This window comes from Peromyscus leucopus, chromosome 4 (assembly GCF_004664715.2).
Source record: "Peromyscus leucopus breed LL Stock chromosome 4, UCI_PerLeu_2.1, whole genome shotgun sequence".
NCBI lineage: Eukaryota > Metazoa > Chordata > Mammalia > Rodentia > Cricetidae > Peromyscus > Peromyscus leucopus.
The window spans coordinates 148,737,218-148,764,103 of NC_051066.1; the positions used below are offsets into that span (position 1 = coordinate 148,737,218).

General features: G+C 51.8%; 1 protein-coding gene across 3 annotated transcripts in view; it reads right to left on the reverse strand.

Moving 5' to 3' along the window:
* Elmo2 (engulfment and cell motility 2) overlaps nucleotides 1–25,868 on the reverse strand; it is a 39,268-nt gene extending 13,400 nt beyond the window's left edge. For 2 of the 3 annotated variants that reach the window (XM_028868490.2, XM_037205544.1), the window contains exons 1-10: nucleotides 25,799–25,868; nucleotides 15,566–15,684; nucleotides 15,282–15,322; nucleotides 14,783–14,855; nucleotides 13,974–14,024; nucleotides 10,620–10,801; nucleotides 9,132–9,231; nucleotides 7,833–7,984; nucleotides 3,769–3,847; nucleotides 888–938 (exon numbers count right to left, since the gene is read on the reverse strand). In XM_028868490.2, coding sequence (XP_028724323.1) covers nucleotides 888–938; nucleotides 3,769–3,847; nucleotides 7,833–7,984; nucleotides 9,132–9,231; nucleotides 10,620–10,801; nucleotides 13,974–14,024; nucleotides 14,783–14,855; nucleotides 15,282–15,322; nucleotides 15,566–15,643 — 807 coding nt within the window. In that variant the 5' untranslated portion in view covers nucleotides 15,644–15,684; nucleotides 25,799–25,868. Of the gene's footprint in view, nucleotides 1–887; nucleotides 939–2,681; nucleotides 2,718–3,768; nucleotides 3,848–7,832; nucleotides 7,985–9,131; nucleotides 9,232–10,619; nucleotides 10,802–13,973; nucleotides 14,025–14,782; nucleotides 14,856–15,281; nucleotides 15,323–15,565; nucleotides 15,685–25,798 lie in introns of all 3 variants that reach the window. The other variant, XM_037205545.1, reaches the window with a different exon arrangement.
* Nucleotides 25,869–26,886: the final 1,018 nt, after the last annotated feature.

Consider the following 26,886-nt stretch of genomic DNA (forward strand, 5'->3'; position numbering starts at 1 on the left):
CTTGCTCCACCCCTGTCCTGCTGGTCTCTGTGGTCAGGCTGGGTGTTTTGCTTGTGTGCCTGACATTTGTAGCTCCTTGAAAGGTTTCCTGACCCCTCCCCTGCAAAGCCCTTTTCCTGGCCACGGCTGTGCTGGACCCACCTCTCCTACCAGAGCACGAGGTTGAGAGCAGGTCCACCCCCTCATCTGTCAGCGCCTGTATGCTTCAGGTGTCTGAATTTCTGAGCTGTTGCTGGCTCTCCTTTTTTTGTGCTTACCAGTTTTGAAGTCGTAACAAGCAGCAGAGATGGCGTTCACCTTTTCTCCCTAGAAGGGCTGCAATCTCTTGGGAGCAGTGGGGATGTGTGGCAGTTTGAAAGAAAATGGACCCCAAAGGAAGCGGCACTATTAGGAGGTGTGGCCTTGATGGGGGAAGTGTGTCACTGTGGAGGTGGGCTTTGAAGTCTCATATATGCTCAAGCCACGCCCATTGAGACAGTCTACTTCCTGTTGCCTGCATATCAACATGTAGCAGCTCCTTCTGCAGCACCATGTCTGCCTGCACCCCACCCTGCTCCTGCCATGATGATAACAGACTAGACTCGGAAACTGTAAGACACCACCTCAATTACATGTTTTCCTTTATAAGAGGTACGGTGGCCATAGTGTCTCTTCACAGCAACAGAATCCCTAACTAAACAGGATGGCTTCTCAGAGGCAGCTTGGCTCAGGAGTCCAAGAAAAAGCTCAGGTTTCAGAAGCACCCAGCACCGTAACAGGTAATACCAGGAAGCCTGCTCTGTGCCCCGCACCCTCAGTGGCAATAATCACAGCCTCCCCCACTGGAATGGTGACAGCTACCAGCAACAGTAACAAGCATTAACAGAAGGCAGTCCCCAGGAACTCACATTCAGGATTATGGACCGAAGGTGCTTCTGCGCAAAGGCATTGGCCATGTCCTAGGGAGGGAAATCAAGAGACGCATGGTAAGGCAGGTGTACCTGTGACTGCTGTCGGGGGACTGTGTCCTCACAGCCTTGAATGCTTTCCTTTCAGTTGAAAAGTGAAGAAATCCACAGACCATCACACTTATCTTACTCTAAAATTTTCCCTGCTTCTTTCCATGAGTGCAAATGAACTCAGACAGTTTCCCTTCGAACGGGCACAGTAAGCTGCACATCTTCACAGGGGACTCTTGAGGACAAGACACATGAGACAAGGATGCTGGTGATGGACACTGCAGGCGGAGCACACAGCAGTACACGCACCGTTCCAGGCAGATGGCCACAGCTGCAGAACCCTGGGCAGCAGACTACTTTGAGACCAGGGCCTTGACCCGCACAAATGCCTGGTCCCTTGTGGCTGCTTTAGAGAGTGCCATGCTGTGTGCCTTTGGATAATCTTTCACAGTGGCCTCACCTTCCCCATCACATTCAGCTGAGACTTTGACAGTAACATTTTATCTATGAAGTATCCAGACAGTAAAGTGTTCTAAGAGGTGAGTCCTCCACGGAGATTTTTAAGGGCCCATCAGCATCATTTTGACCATCTTTTAAAAAGACACACAAGGGACTACAAGGATTGCCATTCAAGCTCCTCCCAAGCTTGCTGGGGCTCACTCTGCCATGACACTGTCACCCTGAGGAGCTGTTGAAATGTCACCTAAACAAAATGGTCCCATATGGGGATGCTTCTGATATTCTCACAGCTTTTCTCAAATTCTCAGTCTCTTCCTTCCAAAGTCAGCCTTATGTCTTAGTGATGTTAATTAGAGACTCCCTTTAAACTGCTGCCTTGGTTACCTTTATGGACGTCTGTAAGTCAGTGGGCGTGAGGGGGCTGCTGCTCTCCTGTGTGTTCCCTCCTGTTTCTAAGCCTTTGTCCACGTCCCCCATGTCTGACCAGGAGCATCCAGGCTTACTGTGAGACCCGAGCATAACCTGGCTAGCAGAGGATGGTGCCTAGAAGCTTCTCTGGTAGCCACAAGATGTCAGGAAAGACTACAGACACCTACCAGCAGACTTGACAAGCTTCTCCTTGGGGCTGGTGTGGGGATCACACCCTCCTTCAGGTCCTTCAGGGAGCCTTTCCAAAGCTCCCTCTACCCAAGAATAAGCACCAAAATTCTTTTTAATCTTAAAAATTTGTGCATGGGAGTTTTGACTGTGTGTGTCCACGTGGGCAGTATCTGAGGAGGCTGGAAGAGGGTGTCAGATCCCCGGAACCAGAGTTAGAAACGATTGTGAACCTCCACGTGGGTGCTGGGAACTGAACCTGGGTCCTCTGCAGAGCCAGGCCATCTCGTCACTCAAACACCCTTTTGTAAACTGTCTAAGCCTTCTCATTATCTATCTAGGAAGAGTTCAGATTTACCCCCACTCTGGCTTTGGCAGCCAGGAGGTGACACATTCTTGGGATCATATGGGAGAAAGTCAGGCTGTTTCTGCATCTGATTCCAAGCTAATTCCAGACTCACACAAAGGTATCCTGAGGGAATGTCTGGCCACTCTCCCAGAGCGGGCATCCCTCAGTCCTCCTATGACTCTCACCTACAGTGCCTTTCTACATTCCAGTAAACAGACATATGCCACCTTTCCAGGGCTTGGTTCCCTGAGCAGCCAGTCCAGCCCATATGCTTCCTGTCCAGCTTTGACCTCCCCACCAGGAAGAGCCAGGCCCTCTTCAACAGCGGTGCTACTTACAGTGACGGGCAGGTCTAGAGGGTTAAGATGCTTGTCCTGCCAGCAGAAAAGCAAAAAGCACAGAGAAGCAGACAGGGTGAGCTTTCGGCTTATGGTTAACACGACAGGAAGGGAGATGGTCACAGAGCCACACCGTCTAGACAGACAGGACAGACAGACCCTGGATGGTCGTCTACTAGACAGACCCTCTAGTAAAGGAACTCCCGAGAGCCTGGTGCATGACCCCACTTGAACTTCATTTAGTGGGCCCACGATAGTGACAGAGAATTAGAAAGCCTTACTTCTGCACACTCTGTGCGTTTTTACCAGACATCTGGTACGTTAGGATTAGAAGGTGCTTAGAGCTTGTTTAAGTCTGTCCTTTCATTTCACAAAAAGAGGCACTCAGACTTGGAAGGCTGATACACGTGCCTAGCCAGAGGAAGGACAAGCACTCTGCCCAGGTCCTCCTTAACCAGCTTCCAGGTCTCGCACTATAAAACAGGGGTCTCTTGTGACTAATGGCATCACCGTGAGTGAGTGCTCAGGGCAGATGCTGTCACTCCCACAGTCACAGTAAGCAACTAAAGATGGGACAAGGAAGAGCCTGTCATGACTGCATGCACCACACAGCTGGTGACGGAGAAGGAGGCTGAGGAGGAACAACTTGGTACTTAGTCCCATGGCAGTCAGAGGGTCTCCCCTTCCCTCTTCTTGGTCCTCTAACCCAGGGATTAGCAAACTAAAGGCCTAGTGTGTGTGTTGTTTGTGTAAACACTCTGACTGGAAGACAGCTGTACCACTGGTTACCTCCTACCTGGAGCTGCCTTTGGCCTCAAGAGCCGAGCTCGGAGGGTTGCCATAAGAAGTAAAAAACTGATGCTTCAGAGGAAACCCCTTCAGAACTCTGCTCTGATCCTGGAAGCATAAGCCCCCCTCCCCAGTTCTTTCCTGGGGCTTCCTTAGCAAAAACACCCTACTGGGCTCTGGCCAGGAAGGCTGGGAAGGGACTCTTGGGAGCACAGCTCTCTCTTTGACCCGAAGAGCTGGCACTGTGGTGTTCTCTTAGAAGAGCTCAGGAGGAAAGGTTGGAAAGGCAGGTACAGACCTGTCGCTTGTCTTCAGGGGCCTTCAGGAACAGCGCGTTAATCAGAGCGATGGCGTAGGTCTGGATCTCCTGGTTGGAGCTGTGTCAACAGAGACAGAGGCAGAAGGATCAGAACTGAAGAGCAAGAGGACAATGTTCACAGACAGCTTAAAACACTCAGACTGCGATCAAACAAGGACCTGGGGCTAAGTCAGGAAAGCATTTCGAGCAGGCACACACTTGACCCCGTGATTCACAGGAGGGATTTATCCAAGAAGTAATCAGAAAGCTGTGCATGATTTATTGACAAGCTGTTACACTAGAGTCCTATTAAAAAGACAAGAATGTTAAGTAATCCAAATGCTCTCACTGGGGGCTGTTTAATATGCGAGACTCCTAAGGGCCTCCTAAAAAATCATGCTTTGGGGTGAAGATTATTAACCTGGGACTCAGGGATGGGCTTGGAGTATCTGTGAAGCCCAGATATGGTACAGTGAGTATCTAGCTGACTGCGTGTGACCTTCTCAAGGAGAGGAAAGCTCAGTTGGTACTGGTTTCCACAGGCATCTGGGATGCAGAACAGGGTTAGCAGTATCCTTGTAAAAGATCTTGATATGGGAAAATGTTCAAGATGTATTATTCAGTCAGAAAAAGAAGTAACAACATAGGTACATATCAGAGTGCATATTTACTTTCTGATGCTTCAGAGGAAAGTACATATCAGGTACATATCAAGATCTAAATTTTGACGAAAATATGCAAAGGAAAAGACTATACAGACATTCAACTTAGTGTTTAGCAGTAGTTCTGTCTGGAGTGGGATAATAAGCAAATAATGTACTATTCATGTTTTTCCATATTTTCAAAGTTTTGACTACGAGTTTATCTTAAGTAAATAAAACAACCACAAGCATTTCCCCAGAATCTTATAATGCTGGCTTAAGGCTTCCCCTCTGCCACATTGTGGGTGCCTCCTGTGGCTTCCTCCAGAGGGCCAACAGCTTCCTGGTCAGGAAGGTCCCTTGCTGAGCATATGTACACTGGTGACAGTGTGGACTAAATATTCATGAGGAAGCCTAAGAAATGTCACAATTCTCTACTGTTCTCAGGAGGCAGCTGAGGTCACCTCCAATTCAGAGAAGAGAGAGGAGCAAGGTCACCAGGACCCAAGAAATCCCTATCCAGAGTCTGTGAGCTCCTTCCACCCGGGCTCTTCAAGTGTGAAAGCTGGGGTTGAGGAACCCTTTAGAAGTGACAAGGTGAAGCCAGGGGAGCTGGTACACACCTCCAAGTCCAAAATGGGAGAGATGGAAGAGGATCATGAGTTCAGGGCCAGCCTGGACAGCATGAGCCTGCCCCTCCTCCCAAAACAGTGACAAGGTGAGATCAGTGCACAAAGTGGTCACGTGCATCCTAGATTAACGGGGAAATGGGTTAGGGGTGCTACTGGACTGTGCTGGCCACTTTTACATCAACTTGACACAAGCAAAGCTCATGAGAGGGACCTCAATTGAGAATATGGGGATCTAAGCAAACCTGTGGATCATTTTCTTAGTTAGTGATTGATGTGGGAGGAGTCAGCCCATTGTGGGTGGGGCCATCTCTGGGGTAGTGTCCTGTGTTCATTATAAAAGCAGGCTGAGCAAGCCAGGAGGACCAAGCCAGTAAGCAGCAGCTCTCCAAGGCCTCTGCATCAGCTCCTGCCTCCAGGATCCTGCCCTGTTTGAGTTCCTGTCCTGACTTCCTTTACTGATGAACAGTGATGTGGAAGCATAAGCCGAATAAACCCTCTACTCCCCAACCTGCTTTTGGTCACGGTGCTTATCACTGCAAGAGTGACCCTAATTAGGACAGAAATTGGTCCCAGGAGTGGAGTACTGCTGTGGTAGACTTGTCCATGTATTTCTGGGAGGATTGTGGAAGGATTTTAGAACTTTGGGCTAGAAAAGCCATTGAGTGTTCAAAGCTTGGTGAGCTGTTCTGTGGGAGCTTGGAAGGTAAGAATGTTGAGAGAAATGCAGAGGATGACGGCCTGGCTTGTGAAATTTCAGAGGGAAGCTAAAGCTCTACCAGCCCATTTGTGTTAAGACTCTGTGATTCTGCTCAGCTGGAGCTGAAGAATCTGCTGTGATTAATAAGAGACCAGCACCACTGAAGTGTAACCTTTGCTTTATTGGGACACTTGATGCTGGTCTGCTGGAGCTGATAAATTAGCAATGATTAAGAAGAGAACAGCATCACTGAGGTGAACTCTTCTGGGAAGTGTTTCTGGAGAGCACAGAGAAGCTGTGTTCCAGAGGTGGCCAAGGTTCTACCGCATGCTGACAGCAGGACTTGGTAATGTGTAAGAGTCACCCAGGTGGTACCGGTTTTGAAGGCATGAAGGGGTCACGGAGAGCAGCTGAGGCTTGGCACTGTGAGAGGCCAGGAGAGGCCATCGGTAAAGGTGCAGCCTCAGTGGTAGTGGTGCCCAGGACTGAAGGGCTCATGTGGAGAAGTTGAGGCCTGGCACCATGAGGAGAGCCTATGAAGGCTATTGGTGAGAATGCAGCCCAGTGTCAGCAGAAGAAAGACCCCAGTACGTTAGAGACGCCAGCACCATGGACTGACCACCCAGAACAGCAGCAGCAGTGGAGGGGAGCAGCTGGAGCCGAGAGGACAAGCTGTGTGCTGCAGGGGTGGAGCCAGGGAGCTGACCCAAGCCCCTCAGAAGAGATCATGAGTTATTTACAGTTGAAGTTTGGTTTTGCTTTGTTCAGATTGTGAATGTGCCCTGGTTCTTCTCTCTTGAAGTAAGAAAGTATTTATTTTTGATTTTACAGGAGCCCAGTTGAGAGACTTTAAACTTAAAAAAGAAAAAAAAAAAAAGATTTAAGAGATTTTCAGAGACTTTGGATTTTAATAGAGACCATATTTTTAAAGAGACAACTTCTAAAGTTTGAATTTTGTAAGGCTGTGGGACTTCTTAAGTTTGTAAAGTGTTTTATATTGTGATGTCTTTATTAATGTGAGATCTTGGGGAAAGGTTCTGGTTTTATAGTAATGATGTGTTTGTGAGTCAGGTTGACAAGAGGTCAGTTGTGCTGGCCAATTTTATGTCAACTTGACACAGGCTAGAGTCATCTGAGCGGAGGAACTTCAACTGAGAGAATGCCTCCATAAGATGAGGTCGTAGGCAAGACTGTAGGGCATTTTCTTCATTAGTGATTGATGGGAGGGCCCAGCCCATTGTGGGTGGGGCCATCCCTGGGCTGGCGGTCCTGGGTGAAGCTGTGTCTGCCTTGCGTCTGGGAGACTATCCTAGATGTACATCCTCAGGGCCCCACAGGGGATCTAGCCCCGTTCCATTCAAGTCTAACAAGCAGGAAGGAGCGAGAATCGGTGTCAATCAGTGTCATCACCCTCCTTTGGGCAAGTCTGGCCCCTACAATCATGAACACTGGCTCACGGTGGTGCCTGTGTGTCACTTGGTTTATTACAGGCTAAATACGTGTCCTGATAAGGTAAGCTTGTTAAAAAAAAGCAAACTAAAACCCCGACTTCGGGTTAGGTATCAATCTGGGCTGGCCAGCAGCATGCTAGCTCTTAAACTTCTTTGATGCACACAGGTATGGAAGGTGGAGATGACACACACATCCGGAGATGAGGGAACCGAGGCCAAAGACTCAAGCAGGGAGTTCAAGGCCAAGCCCCGGCATGCCACAAAGCCTGGATCTGAGCTGGCATCCCAAACTCACATGGAGCCCAAACTTTTGACGTTACCCCACCACACTGTTGCCACCATAGCAAATGACCACCCAAGCCCCCCCTTAAATCAGAAAGGGGGTTCAAAAATGGCTGAGTTCTTGTTCCCAGGGAGCTCAGAACTTCAGATGGGCAACATGTAATAAAATACAGCATTCTACACAAACATCATTGTCATGGGTACAATCAAGACTATCAGTCCCACAGAAGAGGGCGTGTCTAAGCCTGCCTGGCAGCTGGGGTCTGAACTATGAGAAGAATTCCCACAGAGGAGGAGGAGGTGCTGAGGGAGTGCAGGGCTGGGCAGAACTCTAAGGCAGAGGAGGGCGGGGCCTACTCACACTTGCAGGTGGGAGATGAGCTGTCCCACGGTGATTTCCTCTGCTATCTTCTGGTACAGGCTCTGGCTGTTTAGTACCATGCTCTCTAGGATGGCCAGGGACCGCTGAAGGATGGACACATCGACCATCGGCTGGCTCACGTACCCTGCAATCTAGACCCAGGGAGAGGCACACTGGATGGTAAGCTTGGAAACCCAATGCTCTCTTCTCAGCATACTGCCTCTCTGTGGGTAACAGGGGCCAGGTCGATCCTAACATCTGATTATGAGTGCCCTGGCCAAAGGACCAGGATCCCTCAGCATGGATGCTGCCATCTTAAGTGACAGTATCCGTTCAATTGTGTTTCTTCAAAATGTTTAACAACTTAATCCTTTTCAGAATAAGGGTTCAACCTGAGGTGGACCTACTCTATTGATCCTTGGATCTTATCTTTACCTGCTCTTCCAGCTCCCTACAGAGTTAGACATCAGACTTGGAAGAGTCCTTTAGCCAAACCCCTCTTCCCAATTCCCTCCATACACCACAAGTTTCTAACCTTGGCAAGTTCTCAATGGTTCAAGCCAAAGATGTAAACTGCTAGTCAACAGACAACAGAGCATCCACTGGTTTTTGTTCAGTGTTCTGAGCTGAGACTGCCCCTTCTGGTGGCAGAAAAGAGGGCAGACTCGGAAGGGCAGACTGCTCCAGTTCATCTCATAACCCAGGCAGGCTACTTGGCAGGTTTGTACAAAGGAAGCACATTTGCAAATGAGATGCCGTCTTCACTCAGAAGAGCTGAGGAAGCGGGTAGCTCAGAGCTGATGACCGGCTGGTTTGTGTCAGCCTCTCTGACCACCAGCTCTACTCTGAGCCCTGTCCTTGGTGCAGGCCCTGAGAGAAGGCAAACTGTGAATTGAGATCTTTCCCTGGGAAATGACAAAGCCTCTCTTGAGAGCAGGCTGTGGAATCTGAGCCACACCTCCCAGGGATGTGGTCAGGGGCAAACAAAGGAGGCACGACAAGCTGCTCGGGAGGCTGTTCAGCAGGCCAAGGGAGGTGAGTTCATTTTTAACCTGGTGACATTTCCAACATGGGGTGGGTTTATCAAGTAAGAACCTACAGTAAATTGAGGAGCATCTGTTAGAGTGTAAACCGTTCAGGAGTCCTGGGAAGATCATTGCTTAAGGATGAAAAATCCAGCCCCAGGGACTACAAAGCTGATTCCTGCCAGAGACCACAGGCTGCTGCGCCTACTCTCCCCTCACGCTCAGAGAGCTTATAGGGAGAGGGAGGAGACAGACAGAATGTCGGAGACCTCACCTGCTTAATAAAGGTGATGGAAACCATGTCCCAGGAGACAATGCCATGGTCCATGAGCTCTAAGAAGGCAGTCAGGGTGAATGCCAGCATCTCACTGTAGCTGAAACATGTGCGACACACACAAAATACAGAGATTCAGATCCTGGGAGCACAAGCGTGAAGGCAGCTATAAAAGGGACAGATCTCAGTGAACACTCATGGGAAATCTGTGGAAGCAGCGGTCAGCGCCTGCAGCGCCCAGCCAGCTGCAGGGCAGATGTGACCCAGGTACCTACACTGGAAAGCTGCTGGGTGCAGGCACCTAGGCTCGTCTTCACCATCTTGCTTCATCTCTGGGTTAGTCTGTTAGCTATCTCTCAAAACAAAGGCCTCTGTCAAACTGACGCTTGCCAGGGCACCAACGGGAGCTTATGTCTCGTGTTACCCTTCAGGTCAAGAGGCACCAGGGCAAGGGAGGCAGCCCAGGTGTGGAAGTGCCTTCGGTTTCTGTGCAAGCAGCTGCCATGCTTGTTTTGTCTTCCCCAACTCTAGCTTCCTCCTCTGGAAGACTGAGTGAGTCTCACAGCATTACTCTCACAGGGCTGTGGTAAGAGCAAGCTGGTGAGGTCTGCTGTGCCCTTAGAATAACACAGTGTAAGGATTAAACACCTGCCTTTTGTCTCTCCTGACAGGTTTAATCATTCATGCAGTGGCATGGTACTCTACAGGTGCCGAGCCAGAGCCCTGTCTGCCAGCGGTAATAACTCTGCTCACAGAACTGGGGCTGAGTGTCAGCCCATTTCAGAGAGGAGGAGACTAAGGCTGGTCTGCTGCAGCCCAGCACTCTCCCAATGGTGGCCAGAGGCTTCCGTTTTGGTGCAGCTGCAGGATCCAAGACTTTAAAACAAATACCTAGGATTAGCTGCTTGGCTTGGCTGACAGTTTTGGGAGCTGATCCGTCGCCTGCAAGATTTCTGACTCCCTGACTGCTTAGGCTCACGGGCTTAGTTGGAGACCTGGGCACCTGTCACTCACTGCTGATCATAAATAGGGCACAGCTACCACAGTCACCTAAGTCTGGAGGGCAGTAGTGGTGTCCAGGGGCGGTGCCAAGTCCTGAGCTCCTCCTGTGACATCCAGAGGGCGGCATGCACATCGGGTGAGAGAGGATGGGACAAGGGAGGGCAGGCATGGTCGCTAAGGATCATCAACAGTTCCCGTCTCTCCCCTGACCCTCACCAGGCCAAGCACTTCCCATAAATCATCAGGTCTGCTGTGCACCGACTTCCTTCCTGCCGTTCAGGGCCCCTACTCTGACTACTCACCTGGCACAGTACTGGGTCACTCCACCCATGAGAGTCCCCCGGACTCTGAGATGCAGGACCCCAACAGGACCCCACCCTCCATGTGTGTGGACTTGGACTCCTTATCGACACCATGGAAGTGCGAACGGGAGCCCTGCAGGTCATGGGACTCCAAAATTCCACGGAAGACTTTGGAGACACTCACTGGGACAGGAGCTTGGTTCCGCTCTCCACGAGCCTCGTCAGCACAACGATGCCGTCCATGTTGATGAACTCAGTGGCAAAAGTCACGTCGGCTGAGAGCTTAGCCAGCTCCTTCATGGCATCCAGCCGGATCTCCATGCTGGATGACTGGGTCCTTTCCATCAGCTGGCGCGCCGCCCGGGACTATGAGGCCAGGGACAAAAGAGAAGCCATCTGCTCCTGCAGCAGGTTACTACTGTGGGCTAGCCGCCGAGCCCCAGGCAGTTAGGTTTTCACATGGCTTAGGAACTGCTAAATCAATGCTTATGGGTCCAGTAAGAGAATTGCAGCGTTCCGAGACTGATCTGTAGTTATCTGTATCTTTCCCTTTTCTATCTCCCTCTAGCCTAGGGATTTGTTTTATTTTTAAAATCACATTTCTTTTGTGTGTGTATGCATGTGCATGCCATACCCTGAGTGTGGTGATCAGAGCATAAGTTAAGGGGGAGGTTCTTTCTTCCACCATGAGGTGGAAGGGATAGAACTCAGGCCATCAGTTCTTGGTCCTTAACCCACTGAGCCATGTTGCTGGCCCCGGTCTACAGATTTTTTTCTTTTTTAAATTCCTACCAAAAAGAAAAAAGAAAAAAAGAAAAAGAAGAATGGGATACCCCCTCGCTGTGTAAGTCTGCAGAAGCAGAGCTGGCCTAACGGGGCTTCCTGCTGACGATACCTGACTGCAGGGGTTCTGCTGGAAAGCCGAGCCCCACCCCGGAAACAACTGAGGGGAACCTGACATCATCTGTAGAGGCCGAGGGCCCTGCCCGCGAATTTAACCTGATGGCCCTGACGGAGCCGTCTAATTCCAAGCATGACCTAAAGTTCTAGATCACCCTGCCCCAAAGGAATCACGCTGGTGAAATGTGAAGGACAGAGGACCTGGAAGTCACAATTAGGACAGCTTCATGGACATGATGGCTGGTAAGGACAGATGCCTCCCGCCATGGGTCCTCCCCAAGCAAGACGCCTGCCCCCTGCAGCCTGGCAAACCGCTGCTGCCATGGCCACCCGTCACACCTCGTGCTGAACTTACTACCACACCGTCAGACTCCAGTTCACTCTTTCTTCATGCCCTGCTTTGAACGTAATGTTCTCTCTGGAAAGGAGCAGGAAGAACAGAGTGCCCTGGGCCTGCCTGTCTGCTGTGTCAGGGAGGCGACAGGGGTCCAGTTCTTCAGAGGCTGGGGAGTGGGGCCGGCGACCCCTCCCTTGCCTCTCTGTCACAAAAAGGGGCCTGCACCCAAGTGACACGCAAACCCTCCTAACCCCACAGCAGAAGACAAAGGTCGCCCACGAGACAGTCTGCAGGGCACTGGTCTGCATCACACTTAGAAACTTCCAGTCCAAATGTCACTCTCCCTCCAGAGACAGCTTTCCAGGCTGTTGCCCGCTGCTCCACTTCATACAGAGGTCTATCACATGCTCTGCACTTCCGAGGTCTGTCCCCTGAAATCAGCAGGGCACAGTGTGTGTGTGCAGGGAGATGGAGCAGTTGAGGTTCTTACGGGGAGAAGTTCCTCCACGAGCGAAGGGAGGTGAACAGGATGCTCGGGAAACTGGCGGAGCCTCACAGGCCCGGGTCTGAACCCGGCTTGGCTACTTCTTCTGCTGCACAAGTGGCAAGCTACTCAACCTAAGTCCTCCTTGTCCGTAAAACGGGCTGTGGGGAGTGCCTCCCTCTTGGTTCTTTGGTAGGATGAACCGATGCAATCAGAAGTTAGGGAAACACAAGGTAAGGCTGCCTGGCACGCTTCTACCTGTCCCTCCTCAGACAAGCTGGTCCTTCCCTCAACAAGAGAACATGGCCTTAAGTTTCCTTCCTACAAGGGTGACAAAGGCTGGGCCCTGGTGATCCTCTCTGCCACAGGCCCCCTCCCAGTCCTGATGTACACGGCGGCACCCTTACCCCTTCCCTGCACCTCCACCCTCCCGCCCCTGAACTCATCCATGGACACAGGAAACACTGCAAGAGAAGGGGAACAGGGGCTGGACGCAAGGGGCTTTCACTTCTTTGCCAAGTTAACAAGTTCTGAGACACGTTAATGTGTTTTACCTATTTTTCACACAAGCGTTTGGACTCCACATCTCCCAAGTTCCTGTCCTCCCTCTACTACCCTTTGAGACTAAGCTCCCCGGCGGCACAGCAGCAGACGTAAGCTCCTCTACTCTGCCCCCAACGGTCTCTCAAAATACCTGGCTGCTCACTGTCCTGTCAGAACCGGCACTGTGGCGCTGTGGCAGTCTGCACCTCTGGCTGCCCCGCTCTCCGCCTACCCTCTGTGCTCAGGACAACCGCAGGCTACATCTTCCCTCTCCCACTCTCTGCCCGGTCACTTCACATCCTTCCTCACCACTACCCCACCCCGTCCACACCCCTTCTTGTTGTTGTTTTGAGACAAGGTACTGTCTGTACAATCTACAGCTCAGATTGGCCTTGACCAGCCTATAGCTGAAGATGAGTTTGAACTCATGATCCTCCAGCCTCTCCCTCCCAAATGTTGGGATCACAGGCCTGTGCTACTACTCCTGGCTCCTGCTTTTTACTCCCTTTCCGGTTCCTCCTTTAGTCACCTTTAAGGGTTGCTTGCATAGAATGAGGGGATCCCCTTAAGTTCCCCTCTGCCCCCACACCCAGCACTCTGCCACATTCACCAAGGTTCCCTCTTAAGTCTTCCTCATGCCCGTCACCCCATCACCCCACTGCCTTTGCTGGGGTGTGAGAATGCCTTACCAACCTCTCAGAGGGCACCCCATCACCCCACTGCCTTTGCTGGGGTGTGAGAATGCCTTACCAACCTCTCAGAGGGCACCCCATCACCCCACTGCCTTTGCTGGGATGTGAGAATGCCTTACCCACCTCTCAGAGGGCACCCCCACCAGCCTCCTTGCCTGCCTGTGAATGTGTCCTTTCTAACACTCAAAGGGAAGCACGCGCCACTTTCTTTGTGGATTCTCTTTCTTTCCTAGTGGAGTTTGAGCCCACAGACAGCTGCATGAGTAACTTTAGGCCACCAGTGCTGTCCCAGCACACCTTGAAGCCCTGGTTTCTACATGGAAACATGTCTTCTCTTCCTTCGGTTAGTTCCAGCTTTACCCTCTAGGCTCAGGCTCCAGAAAAGCTTTCTGGAGACCCCCATGCTGAGTTCCTGAACGACTCTCTCCAAATGCCAAGGGGATGTCTGCTGCCCTTGCCCATGAGCTGTCCGCCAGGCCATGAGGGTGAGGGTTTCTTCTCAATCTCTGTAGTTCCAAACTTCTACAGCGGAGTGGGTCCCACTAAAGTACCGGTGTGTGCTAGTTAAACTGGAATACCTACCGGGGAGATGGCCAGTTGTAAGATTGTCCCATTCTTAATGTCATTTCGGGTCTGGGCAGCAAAGAATCAAAGAAAACAAAGAGACAACATTAAAACAGTGCATGGAGGTGATCATTTTAAAAGCGTAACTGATCCAGCAGCAATGCTGCACACCTTTAATCCCAGCACTCGGGAGGCAGAACCAGGCAGATCTCGGTGAGTTCGAGGCCAGCCTGGTCTACAGAGCAAGATCCAAAACAGGCACCAAAACTACATGGAGAAACCCTGTCTCAAAAAAAAAAAGTGTAACTGTCTCTCCTCATCTGCAGATGATTCAACCAGCAGTGAACCAAAGACTTCTGCAGGAGGGAAGGTTTTCTTAGACTGTCACGGCTTAGGAGGCCTAAGCGTTGCTGGGTAGCAGGCACTTCATGGCTGAGGCACGTTCTCGCTTGGATCTTAATGTGCAGGGGATGTGACAGGCAGCTACCCTGCCATCTGTACATCCAGAGTCTGGTGGCCAGGGCTTCTAGGGAATACTCCCCATGGGGACTGCGGGACAACCGTAGCTCACAGAGGCTCTGCAGCCAGGCCTCCTCCTGCTTGCTCCTTCCAAAGAGATCCCAAGAGTCTCCTCAAGAGCTCCGGGTCTCAAAAGCAAAAGGCACTCAGCCATCGGGGAGCAGGCTGGTGTGCTCCACGAGTCAAAAGGGCAACTCTTTAACCAGGAAATGAAGCCCCCCGGCCAGCCAGGAAGCTGGAGAATGCCATCTCCTTGGCAGGTCGCGTGCAAGCGAAGCTTGCCCTGCCCTTGGTTACTTTGTCCTCACCTGCTCGGTGACATAGAGCTGGGGCCCGTCTGCATAGCGGAGTGTGTAGTACTCCGGGTTTGGCAGCGACCACCTGTGAGAAAGAAGACAGTACACCCTTTGGCTTCTCTCCTGGGCTTGTCGAGAGCAGTAACAAAATGATTCGCAACAGTCGCTCAGGACTGGCCAGCCCGTCTGGAGCACAGTGGAACCCAAACAAAGCTTTTGGCAGCGCTCCGGAGAAAGTCCCCCTTCCCCATCAGTGATGGTCAGCACCACAGAAGGAGGTGCAGACAGAGGAGGTGGGTCGCACATACTACCTAGACCTCCCAAAGGGCACTCCTGGGTCCAAGAGTAACTGAGGATCTCGGGACGCCCTAGGGACATCCTCATTAGCTGTCTCTCCTTGGTATGACAAGGACCCAGCCCAACTGGCCACCCTCTGTACAAGTTCCTCCAGGGCCAGGCAGCCTCCCTCGGCCTTCGCCGTCACTGTGGAAAGGAAGTCATTTCAACCTACCCATCGCACACTTCCTTGATGATGGACGCCAGGGGCCGTTTCTGAAAGAGAGGGGAGGAGATTCTTCACCATATGCGAGGCTGCCCGCAGGACCACTCAACTTCTCGTGAGCAAGAAGCCTTTCCCAAGCCACAGTGACTACCTCCCCGGGAGGTCCAGGCCCAGGGCGCAGCCTTCCTGTCGCTGCCCTTCCTTAGGAAGCCAGTGGCCTCCGGGGCCTGAACACATCCTCCTCTGTGCACCTGACCCTCCTTACAGCTCTGACTATCACACAAGAGCATTACCTGGTCGATTTCAAGGAGCTGGGCGTTAGCACCTGGCCATTCAATGGCCACTTTAACAATGTCCGATGGCGGCGGCATTGTTCTCAGTGGGCCCGACTTCAAGACACAGACACAGCCGCCTGGAGAGAGAGCCAAACAGAAGCAAAGGTCAGACCGTGCTTCCTCTTCATTCTCGCTGTCCACTTGGGAGGGCTGAAGACGGCATCGAAAGTGACACATGGAACTCGGCGGCGTGCAGTTTTGAAGTTCATGCTGCAGCCTCTCCTTGGGCAGCTGTCTCCTTAGCTCCAATCAGCCGTGGACACGGGACAAAGCTCTCTATCATCGCCGCTCAGGCAGCAGCAGCAAGGTCTGCCAGTGAGACAGTCAGTGTGAGGGGTCAACAAGACTGGGCGGGAGCAGAGCTCACTGAGTGCGAATTCCCATCTTGGGGCCTCGGGAGGAGAGAGGAAGAGACAGTCTTTTCTTGGCTGAGTGGTTAGCTGAAGGGGCCAGGCCACTTCTGCTCAGCAGTCACACTCAGAAGACCCCAGGGTCGCAGGGCCCACTCTCCCCCCCACCTACTGTGGTCACTCCTGCCCCTTCAAAGGACACAGTGTGGCGCCTCCTCCCTGTGGGATAACGTGGAGTTCAGAAAATGGAGAAGAGAACTGAGACAGGAAATGCTATTTTGGTCCCTAGTGCCAAGGGCAAGGGCTGCCAGGAACCTGAGCAGGCAGTGAGGATGCTCTCACACAAAGACCCCTCCCTCTACAGGGCAGGGCTGTGGAAGTGCATCTGAGCCCTGCCCCCACTGCTCTTCAAAATAAAGGGAAATAAATCATCTGGGGCAAGTCTGGGAGATGGGCTCATGTGACTGGTATCCTAGGCAACTCTGGTGGCTTAGTGGTATTCTGGGCAGCACCGAGGCTCTCTCCAAGGTCTGACGAAGGCAGTCACTCTGCTGATGGATTATTTCAATGTATATTTACACTCCTTGCCTACAGGTTCGGGAGAGGGTGCTCTGTTAATGAAAAAGACCTTTTGCCTTCTCAAGGTTCAGCCACTCGCCTGCAGTTCATGCCTGGCTAATGGGGACCGCCTGCCTCTGTTGGCGTGTGCGACTCCGCTGTTGCTAAGCTGTTAATCATGTGTGCTATCAATTTTCCAGCCCCAACAGATGCCAGTTCTCACAGCCTGGTGGGCGCAAACCTCTCTAGTGAAAAGGGTTCGCGCAGTGTGTCCTCTACACCCCCAGGCAGGGGAGGAAGCTTGCTGGACCATTTCCTAAGGGGTGGGCTGTGTCAAGAGTCAGCTGTCAAAAAACATCAGGGTGTGGAAGTGCGTCCACTTCTGCTTCCCAGCAGCCCTCAGGAAGAGGCAGGACAGCGCTAGCCTTGAAGAGGACAAGAGCGAGGCTTGGTCAAGTTCTAGTTGACCCACAAGTAAGTGGGGAAGACGGTCAGAGCTTAGAGCTGGCCAGCTCTCCCCTCTCCCGAGCAGGTCTGAATTCCTGTTCGTCAGGTACATGAGGCCCGAGGAGAGAGCAGTGGGCAGCTGTCCTGCAGCTCCCGACAGAACCTGATGTGTAGTTTCATGTGCCTAGGCCCACAAACCTCTAAAAGGAAACTGGCCCCATGAGGCTAACCTCTGGAGGAAGGTGCTGCTCTAGGGCAGCAGGGCAGAGCATGCTGTGAGCCTGAGAGCAGGCTATCCCTCGGTGTGGTGAGGTACCGCTGTCACAGGAGGCAAGACTCCAGTGGTGAGCCCACTTCTAAGAACTGACATGTAATGTGCACGGGTCTTAAGCATATCTACACCTACGTGCATACGTACACAGATTGTAAAAACAGAAGCACACACGAGTCTCCCTAAACCTCCAACTCGTACCACCCCAGACAATGCACTAGCCCTCCTCCTGGCCCCTGCTGACTTCACTGCCAAGAAGCTGGGCCTGTTTTTGTGCTTCCTACAAATGGAAGTGGACAGTACAGCTTTCCAGACCATTTGTCAACCGGGATTTTTCTTTTCAAAGTAAGTGGGGCCTGGGTCGATGGCTCTGTGGGTAAAAGCACATATGCATGCACATGCACATGCACACACAGGGAGTAGCAGGCACTCTGAAAAGAGCACCAGGCTGGGACACTGTCCTTGCTGAAGAAAGCAGGTGGACTCAGAGCTCATAACTGTCATGGCTCCTACAAATCCGTCTTTACCCAAGTCTCTGTCTTCTGTTCTGGAAGCATGAGTGTGTTAGTTCTAAAGTGTCCTGGGTGCCCTTTGCGTTGCAAGTTCCATGATTCCAAAGCAGAACATAAAAATGCCCAAATGAGGATGACCTTTCTAAAGGTCTTCAAGGAAGTTAACCCTCATTCTGCCGTCGGGAAACACACCATACTCTCTGAACTTCTTCCTGAGCACTCCTTTTGAAGGTGACAAGCTCAGTTGTCGTCACAACTTTGTTTTGGTTCTAAGTGACTTAGTTATTACATCATTTATCAAAGCCGGTCCTGAATGATTCATTTCAAAACTCTACCCATGTTACATAGAGCAGGAGAATCTCCAGCCACCCAGGTCACCTGAGGGATAGCAACAAGCCTGTCATCAGCGACTGTCTTCCCCACAGTCAAGCAGACTATTGGCTCTGGGTGACATCCCAGCCGCCACAGCTGAAGGGAAAGAAGAGAAAACCCCGCTTTAGTTGAACAAATCTAATTCCATCTCTGAACCTGAAAGACACTGACTAAAGAAAGAGGCAGGGGGATAAGAGACAGGAGAGCAGTAAACTTACGGCTTCAGGGCGGGTGTCAGGGCAAGCCAGGGCTTGCACAAACCAAAGCCATAGGAAAGCCATGAGCCTCGCAAAGGAAGCCATCCTACACAGCGGACGTGAGGCCATAAACGAGCAATGAGAAAAATCCCAAGAGACGGGCAAAGCCTGACCCCTTTCCAGATGCCACGGTGACACTTCCTAAACAAAATGTCCCTGTATCCTGCCAGGTACAGCCCTTTACACTAGCCTGCATTGCTGTTCGCTGCAAGGGAGAAGTCCAAGACCAAGACTGGCCCAAGCTGGAAGAAACTATAATGGAGGCCAAAACAGACAGGGGTGCCATGGTGTGAGGTGACGGATGTGCCCAGTGGGCACTTAGCGAACACTGGCTAAATCCGTGAGCAAAACCCACTTAGGGAGGAGTGGTTTGCTTACAGCAGCCCGCTCACAGGGTGACTCCGGGGTCCCCAGACATGATGCTCGTGTACGGACAGCCAATAACTTATTGCTTCTGTGTCATTTTATCGCTGATGCCTCAGAAACCCTGAAAACATTCTCTTTTTTTATCGGAAAGGCGGTCAAAGTTCAGAGAAACTCATCCTCCATCCTACTCATCCGACTGGAAGGGAGGGAGGGAGGCACGCAGGAGGGAGGGGCAAGAGAGAAGTGAGGTACATCGGAACTGGGTCACAGTGACGTCCAAGTTCCCTGTCTTCCCTCCATGCTGCCCTTCCTCTGCCGAGGATAACATTAGCTAACAGTTACACAGTGGGAGACCCCAGCTACTTCCCTCCGCCTCTTCCACTGAATACTGAGGTTCTAAGCCAGGGCTCTGAGCTTGCTAGGAGAAGGCTCTGCATCCCCAGCCCTATCTTAATCCTATTTGATTTGATTTGAAGACAGGGTGGTCTCCTAAAGTTGCCTAGGCCTAACTTGTGATCCTCCTGTTGCCTGGGCCACCTGGACCACACAGCCAACCTGTAGGGGTGTGCTTTCTATACACAGGAAGTCAGGGCATCCTCAGTCACCTCCAATCCATTGGTCACCAGGTGGTCAAGTGTTAGAAACCCATATCAAAGAAGGCGGCCTGTATGTGACCATCACAGTTACTCAGGGGAGACTTCAGGTCCACGCACTGGAAGAAAAGCCAGAGATGCTCAGAGACCTGTCCAACAGAAAATGGCCCTCCATGGTCTACAGAAGGCTGCCACACTGCCACAGGTGGTGCTCCACACTCCCACAGGTGGTGCTCCACACTCCCAAAGCAGTGCTCCACACTCCCAAAGCGGTGCTCCACACTCCCAAAGCGATGCTCCACACTCCCACAGGCGGTGCTCCACACTCCTCCCACAGGTGGTGCTCCACACTCCCAAAGCAGTGCTCCACACTCCCACAGGCGGTGCTCCACACTCCTCCCACAGGTGGTGCTCCACACTCCCAAAGCAGTGCTCCACACTCCCACAGGCGGTGCTCCACACTCCCACAGGTGGTGCTCCACACTCCCAAAGCAGTGCTCCACACTCCCACAGGCAGTGCTCAGGCCAGTCTAGGCAGACCCTTCCTGGTCAAGCTCCCTCATTTCTCCTGTACCTTTGCAAATTCCCTTCTACTAGCTGTCAGAGAGCTCCTATTCAAGCCTCAAAGCCCAGTTCGGACATCCCCTCCCCTTTGTTCCATTCCCCCATGTGCATGTACTGTTCCCACATTGTGCCACCACAAACTTCTTCACTGGCTTCTCCTGCAGAAAAGACCTCTGTACACTGAAACCCAAGGCTCTGGCTTCTTCCACTCCTACAAGCCAGAGCCAGCTCCCAACAGACAGGAGGCAGGAACTGTTCCCATCAAGTCCGGAAGCCTTGCAACACTGTATCCTCACACAATTCGGTTTTCAGAACTTAGAACAAGCCTTACAGGAGAATCTAGTTGGGGGAAAACAATCTTTTCTTCCCCCTAGAACCACAAGGAGGGAGGACTTCCCAGACAAGGAGCACTCAGGGATGAAGGATCTCCTTGCAGGGAAGCCCTCTAGCACGTGCCTGCTTACTCTCTTCATTTTCATTTTAGAAAGGAAGTGGGAAATTAGGTCGAAGCAATTCAATAACATTGCGAAATTCTCGGGGCTATAAATAGCTACTTGCTCCACCGCTCACAGTACTGGGCGCAGTTCAATAGCAATCGTCCAGCACGAGAGCACTGGAGTCCCACTCCCAGCCCACGGCCCTTGCTGGCCCCGATGACCCTCCACCCTTCCCCCTCCCCTGCTTTCTTTATTCACTACCTCAGGGATGCTAGCTACACAAGCCTCTGGGACTGAGCAACACCCCAGTCCCCTGCAGCTGCCTTGAAGGCACCACAAATACAGAGATGATGGAGCACACAGAAGAGAGGTCCACACAGATCCAGAGCCCTGGAGGACAGGACCAGTGCTGGCCTCCAACGACACAGTCGGTGCAGGCACTCCAACGGAACCGTCTCCAAGTGGCTTCTGGAAGGGGTGCATCGTGAGGGAAGGCCCGTGAAGTTCCGTACACCACCCCTGCAGGGAAGCATCAGGCTGAACCTCTGGCCAGCAGAACTGGAGCCCAGCATAGGAAGGGAAAGACACTCTCTCCCAGGAGGTGTAGGGGATAGAGGATGCCAGAAGGTTCCCAGCTCCCCCTGCCCCCAGCTGGTAGGGATCCCTGTGTACTTTCTGCTCTGTTCTGCTTGCCATGAGTGGGGGAGGCCTGGGTGAGTCTGGTTTATGTTTCCTGTGAGAGAACGCTGCCACACCAAGGAGGTAACTAGAGGTCACACCCTCTTTTTAATCAAGATCACTATCTCAGTAGAGGCTTCTCCCTGTCATCTCTTCATCTGAAGTGACTCAGTTTCCCTCAGTTTACGCACACGGAACTTGAGTGTGGCCCACAGGTGCAGAAGGGGAAATGCCGCAGGACAGAAGGCCAGGACCAGCAGACCCGCAGGAGCAGAGGGAGCTCCTTTGTACTGACATTTGAACACAGGCCTCCCCAGCTGGGGCCCAGAGACACCATGCACAAAGACAACGTATGGCAGCTCTCCCTGAGCTCGCTCACCCTCGGCCACCTTGTGGAACTTCTGTTCTTAGAGGACAGCGGGCTACTGTTCTTATCAGGACATCCACACTGAGGCCAGCTCCAAGGTGGTGTCCACACTTATCCCTGTGCAAACCATGAACCCTTCACCTGCCCCCTTGAAAACCATACCAACTCCGCACCTTTGCTGTCCATCAGCTCCGACACCCAAGCCCTGCTTTGTGGGTTCCTAATCCCTGATCCTCAGGTACTGGTGATGGTGCTAACATGTGTGTTGCTAGTCCTCACTACACACCTTCATGACTGTAGATATCATAATCCTGTCTCGGAAGCTTCTGACCTGGTAACTGGACACATACTAGACACATGACATACTCCCCAGGAGTCAGAGCTAATGTGGAAGTACCCCTCCAGCCCACACCCTCTGGATTGGGACCAGCCTTCAGATGAAATCCAGGATGGTTCACAGCACCATGAGGTCCTGAAAAAGACCCTAGACCAGCTGTTTTCAACCTGTGGGTCACGATCCCTTAGCAGGTCAAACAACCCTCTCACAGGAGTCGCCTAAGACCATCCAGCGTATCAGATATTTATATTACGACTCATTACAGTAGCAAAATTATATGAATATATGAAAATGAGAATAATGTTTATGGTTGGGGGTCACCACAACGTGAGGTCCCAGCATTCAGCAGGTTGAGGGCCACTGCTCCAGATCAGTGGCTCTCCACACTGGCTGTGTACCCCAGTAGCTGGCTGGGTCACCGAAGCCTCCCCCAGGTGATTTTACTGGAGGCTGAGATGGAGAGCCTGCTCTAGGAAGGGAAGCGGCCTGATGACAGGGTCACTGAAGGGCACACCTGCTCCCTACCTACCAGCCCCCCAGTCTGCAGCAGGATGCCTGGAATAGAGCTATGTCCACAGAATTCCAACCCAAAAGGCCCCAGGCCTGTCTCTAACAGTAATGAAACACTAGTGACTGCAGTATCCATTTCCCAAAACTTGCACATCCCTGACTATAATTATGCAGACAAGTAATTCAGAAAGGGTCAGATTTAAGGGGGAACAGAAACTGAGACAGAAAATATAGATGACTTTTAAGAAACTGTTTCTCAGGCCTGGAGAGATAGCTCAGTTGGTAAGAGCACTGGCTGCTTTTGCAGAGGACCTGGGTTCAAAGCAACACCCACATGGCAGCTAACAACTGTCTGTAACTCCAGTTCTAGGGGATCGACATCCTCTTCTGGCCTCCATAGGCATACATATGGTGATATAAATACCTGCAGGCAAAACACTCATAAAGTTAAAAAAAAATTAAAAAAAAAAACTTTCTCGCCAACAGATTAGCATTGGTTATACAAGGAGAAAGAGCGTGGATAGGGCAGGGTGAGGCAGGCTAAGAGTGGCCTGGGTTGTCCCTGAAGCCCCAGGCTATGGGCCCGACTCCTTCAATAGAGACCACAAGAACACAGCATTGTTCTCTGAAAATGAGGCCAAGCCTTTCCTCTCATTTCATAAAGAAGAGAACTGCCAAGGCCAGGCCAGGACACCAGTTAGGGACAAAAAAAAAAAAAAAAAAAGAAAGAAAGAAAGAAAAAAAGCCCAGCCTCCATTTCCGGATCAGTCCTCGACTGCCACACAGCTCTGCTACAAGCCTAAGTTTCTCTGGACTAGATGTGGAGGCAGGGGATGAACTGTTTTCCAGCCTTGACCCTCCCATGAAGTAGTGGCACTGAGTGATGAGGGCCATGCATCCTGGAGCAGCCAGACCTGCATTTGGATCCCAGCTTTGACAACCTCCTTATTAGAGTTCAACCAGGGATTAGAAGCAACCTTGCTCCTTGTAAAAGCTATGTGAACATAAAATGGAATAATGCATGCCCAAAGTAAGAAGAATTCCAACTGTGTGAACTGACAGACCTCCTGGAGGCACGTATCCCAGCACTAAGGAGCCCTACCTGCCACCCTGTGGTATTCTGTGGGCCAAACAGGAGAACAGGTGTAAGGGCAGTGGGGGAGGAAAACCCACAAAAAAGTGGTGTTGCTGCTACTATGCCCAGTGCAGAGGCTTGTCCTGGTCCCACTGCAGGACAGCACCAGGAGAGGCATGTAACGGTTACTCAGCCAATAGGTGCTAGCAACTCCAACTCAATGAGCACTCCCAGTGGGGTGAGGAATTCGGTGCTGTAAGCAGCCAGGCAGGTAAGTAAATAAACCAAGCAGCTTCCACACAGGGACCCAGCAAGCTGTGAAGCTCTACCCTGCCTAGAAGTTCAAATTCAGTTTTCTTGGGAGGGGGGGAGGGACACACCCATCATGCAGCTGGACCAAGACACCACTTGGCAACTTTTGACACCCAAGGGATTCTGGGTCTTCTCACACCATGTGCTCTCTTGTGCACACCCTAGTCATCTTATGTGATATGGTTTTGTCTTTCTAAGTTCACCCTGAGTATCCTGAAGATGAAGGCTGTCGCTTACACTGTCCAGTCACCTCAAGGGGCCTAGAACAGGGCTGGCCTCATGGAGAGCACTCAGTGAGCAACTGTTGAACTAGCTCACCCTGACTGGCAACTCCAGTCCAGTATCCCCAGCATCTCTGAGATCCTACAGGCTATGGAAGGTTCTCTACCCCTGACCCCAGGACCAGGTGGCATTAATGCAGATGGGCTAAGGGATGGTGACTTGATCAGAGGACTTGCCTTGTGGGTTTTTCTTTTTCTTTTGATTTGGAGTCTCAGTACAATGCCCAGGTTGGTTCTGAACTTCTGTATTCAAGGGATCCTTCTGCCTAGCCTCCATAGTGCTTTGTCTAAAGGTGCACACCTCCAAACCCAAGACAGGTTTTTCTTAACTATATTTGATTGGGAGCCACCTAAGAAGACAAAATGCTAGAATATGCTAAATATTGGTGCAAGTATTTTTTTTTTAAGTCTGACCTCCACAACCTGCACCCCAAACTTTCCTGCCACCTCTCAGAGGCAGCATAAAGCATAAAAATTATGAGATTCAAGAGTAACAAGATGGGCATGGTGATGTATGCCTTTAATCAGAGGCTAGCCTGGTCTACAGAGCAAGTACCAGGACAACAAGGGCTACACAGAGAAATCCTGTCTCAGAAAACATCACACACACACACACACACACACACACACACACACACACACACCATCTGCCTGCCACAAAGAGCAACAGATAGAGGCCCTAGCCTTGTCTCCTTCGCTCACAAACTGTAGAATGAATCTGGGCAGGTAAGCTCTTTCAGGAACTTTGCTATTTTTAATCTGTAAATGCAAATAATGATAGTCTCCTCAAAAGACCACAATGCAGCATGAACACCCTCATGTATACACAGTACCGAGCACTTCACAGCCACCGGCAGCCACCCTAGTCTTGTGGTTACGGACCACTTGACAAATGGCTGCTGCTGAGCTTCTGTGAAGCGAGAAGGGCTGTCCCAAGTGTGAAGTGCACACCAGAGTCCAAGAAGTTAGCGCACACACGCACACACGCGCACACACACAGTCAACAACTCATCAACACGATTTTACATTGATTCTGTAATATATATTCTGAAATATATTAAATAAAACATTAATACATTATGTTCACTTGCTTATTTTACATTCTTGAGATGTGACTGTTAGAAAAGTTTAATTAACAAACGTGATTTGCATTCTTTTTCTTTTGGAGAGACCGGGTTAACCTACAGCCTGACACACAGGAGCATATCAAAAGTGGCTTCCATGCCCCACAGTTGGGATGTCAAGGGCTGCGCTTGCGTCCCATTCCTCTGGACACATCCACGCCCTTCGTTCATTTATTTAGTAAATATTTATAGTGTCTGACCTGCTGAGATGTTATGGGTGCATGGAGCAACATCAGGTACGGTCTTCCTACATGCAGGGGCAAGCAGACATCAATCCACACTTTAAACAGTTGCAAGCTACAAGTACAAGCACTGTGAGGAAGACACCAGAGCATTCAGAGTGCGGCACCAGGCTCAGAACTCGGGAGAATGAAAAAAGTTTACTAGACTAAACCGAGGGACCGACTCTGAGGGAGGCCAGAGAGAGGGATGCAGAAGGAACCTAACCAGGCCGGGGAGCGGCCTGAGTCCAGGGAGGGCGGCGAAGGACCAGATCTCCAGGGCCCGGAAAGAGGGGAGGATGGAGACCGGCCTCGGAGCATCCCGGGCATTGCAGCGCTGCGGGAGAAGCTGATAGGAGCGGCCTGGACCGAAGCAGAGCGGCGGAGAGGGAAAGGAGAGGGCCGGTATCGACGGCAGGGGGATGATCGGGCCAGCGCCGTGCCCGGGCTTGGAGCTCAGGCAGCCACTGCCCTCGGCCTCAACCCCATCCTCGGTCCCAGGTCCCCCATCCTCAGTGCTCCGTCCCTCCGCCCCCGGCCTCGCGCGCCCCACACTCACCCGGCGCCCGCCGAGGCCCAGCTCCGCGCCGGTGTCCCGCCGCCGCTCCTCTGGCCTCGTCCGCCCCGCCCTCCTGGGGCCCCGCCCCGCGCAGGCCGGCCGGGGCTCCTATTGCTCATCTTTGCCGTCAAGCTGAAAAGTCTTACTTCCATTGGGGTGTTTGTCTGTCACTAAATAGGAGGCGGGACTAACTGAGGGCGCGGGCTGGAGCGACGCCGGCCGGCCCCGCCCCTCCGCGGAGGCCTCTTAAAGAGACAGATTGCCTTTCTCCTGCAGGCTATTGGGTCTGAAGGAACGAGATTTCCCAGCAGACACTAGAGGCTGCTCCCCACCCAAACTTTTTTTCTTTTATTTTTGTACACACCCTACGGGTGAAGGAGGTTCGGGGGAGAGCTCTGGGTCCTTGCGACACATTGTTGTAAGGAGCAAGCTGTCCTCTGGTGACGCTCACCTGATCGGCTCAGTGGTGGGAATCGCTGATTTGGGGAACTGAGTGGGAGGTGACAGTCGTGTCAGAGGCTATGAGCAGCCGAGATGGAGCTAATTATACCGGCACCCAGGCCTGACCGTGGGCGCTGAGCAGAGGCAGAGGGGTACAGCTCAGCTGTGCAGTTGGTAGGGATCCGTGGGAGGTGGCGTTCGTCACCGCACCTGCGGATCTAACAAGGCCGGGCACCGCGCCAAGGACTCACTCCTGCCACCTCCCTAAAGCTCCCGGCAGGCTGGCAGGGAGGGCAGTATGTTATCCCCAGTTTCACAAGAGAAGACTGGGGTGGGGTGGGGGTCTTATGGAACCAACTGTACAGTCGGTGATAGACAGCAAGACACGATCTCCCTGTTTAATTCCATTTAAAAAAAAAATCATTTCTCTTAGCAGATCCTTACGACAGTCCTAGAAGACAGACATCTTGTTATCTATTCTGTAGAGAAACGGACACCGAGCAGAGAGAGGAAATAATGGCCACGTTTCATGTGGTATTTCACTGTCTTTGAAGCAGTTTTATAGGCACTGTTCCACCGACTCCTGCGAATGTTTCAGACTAGAAAAGGAGTCTTATCAGCTGGTGAATAGGGTGGTACCCAGGCAG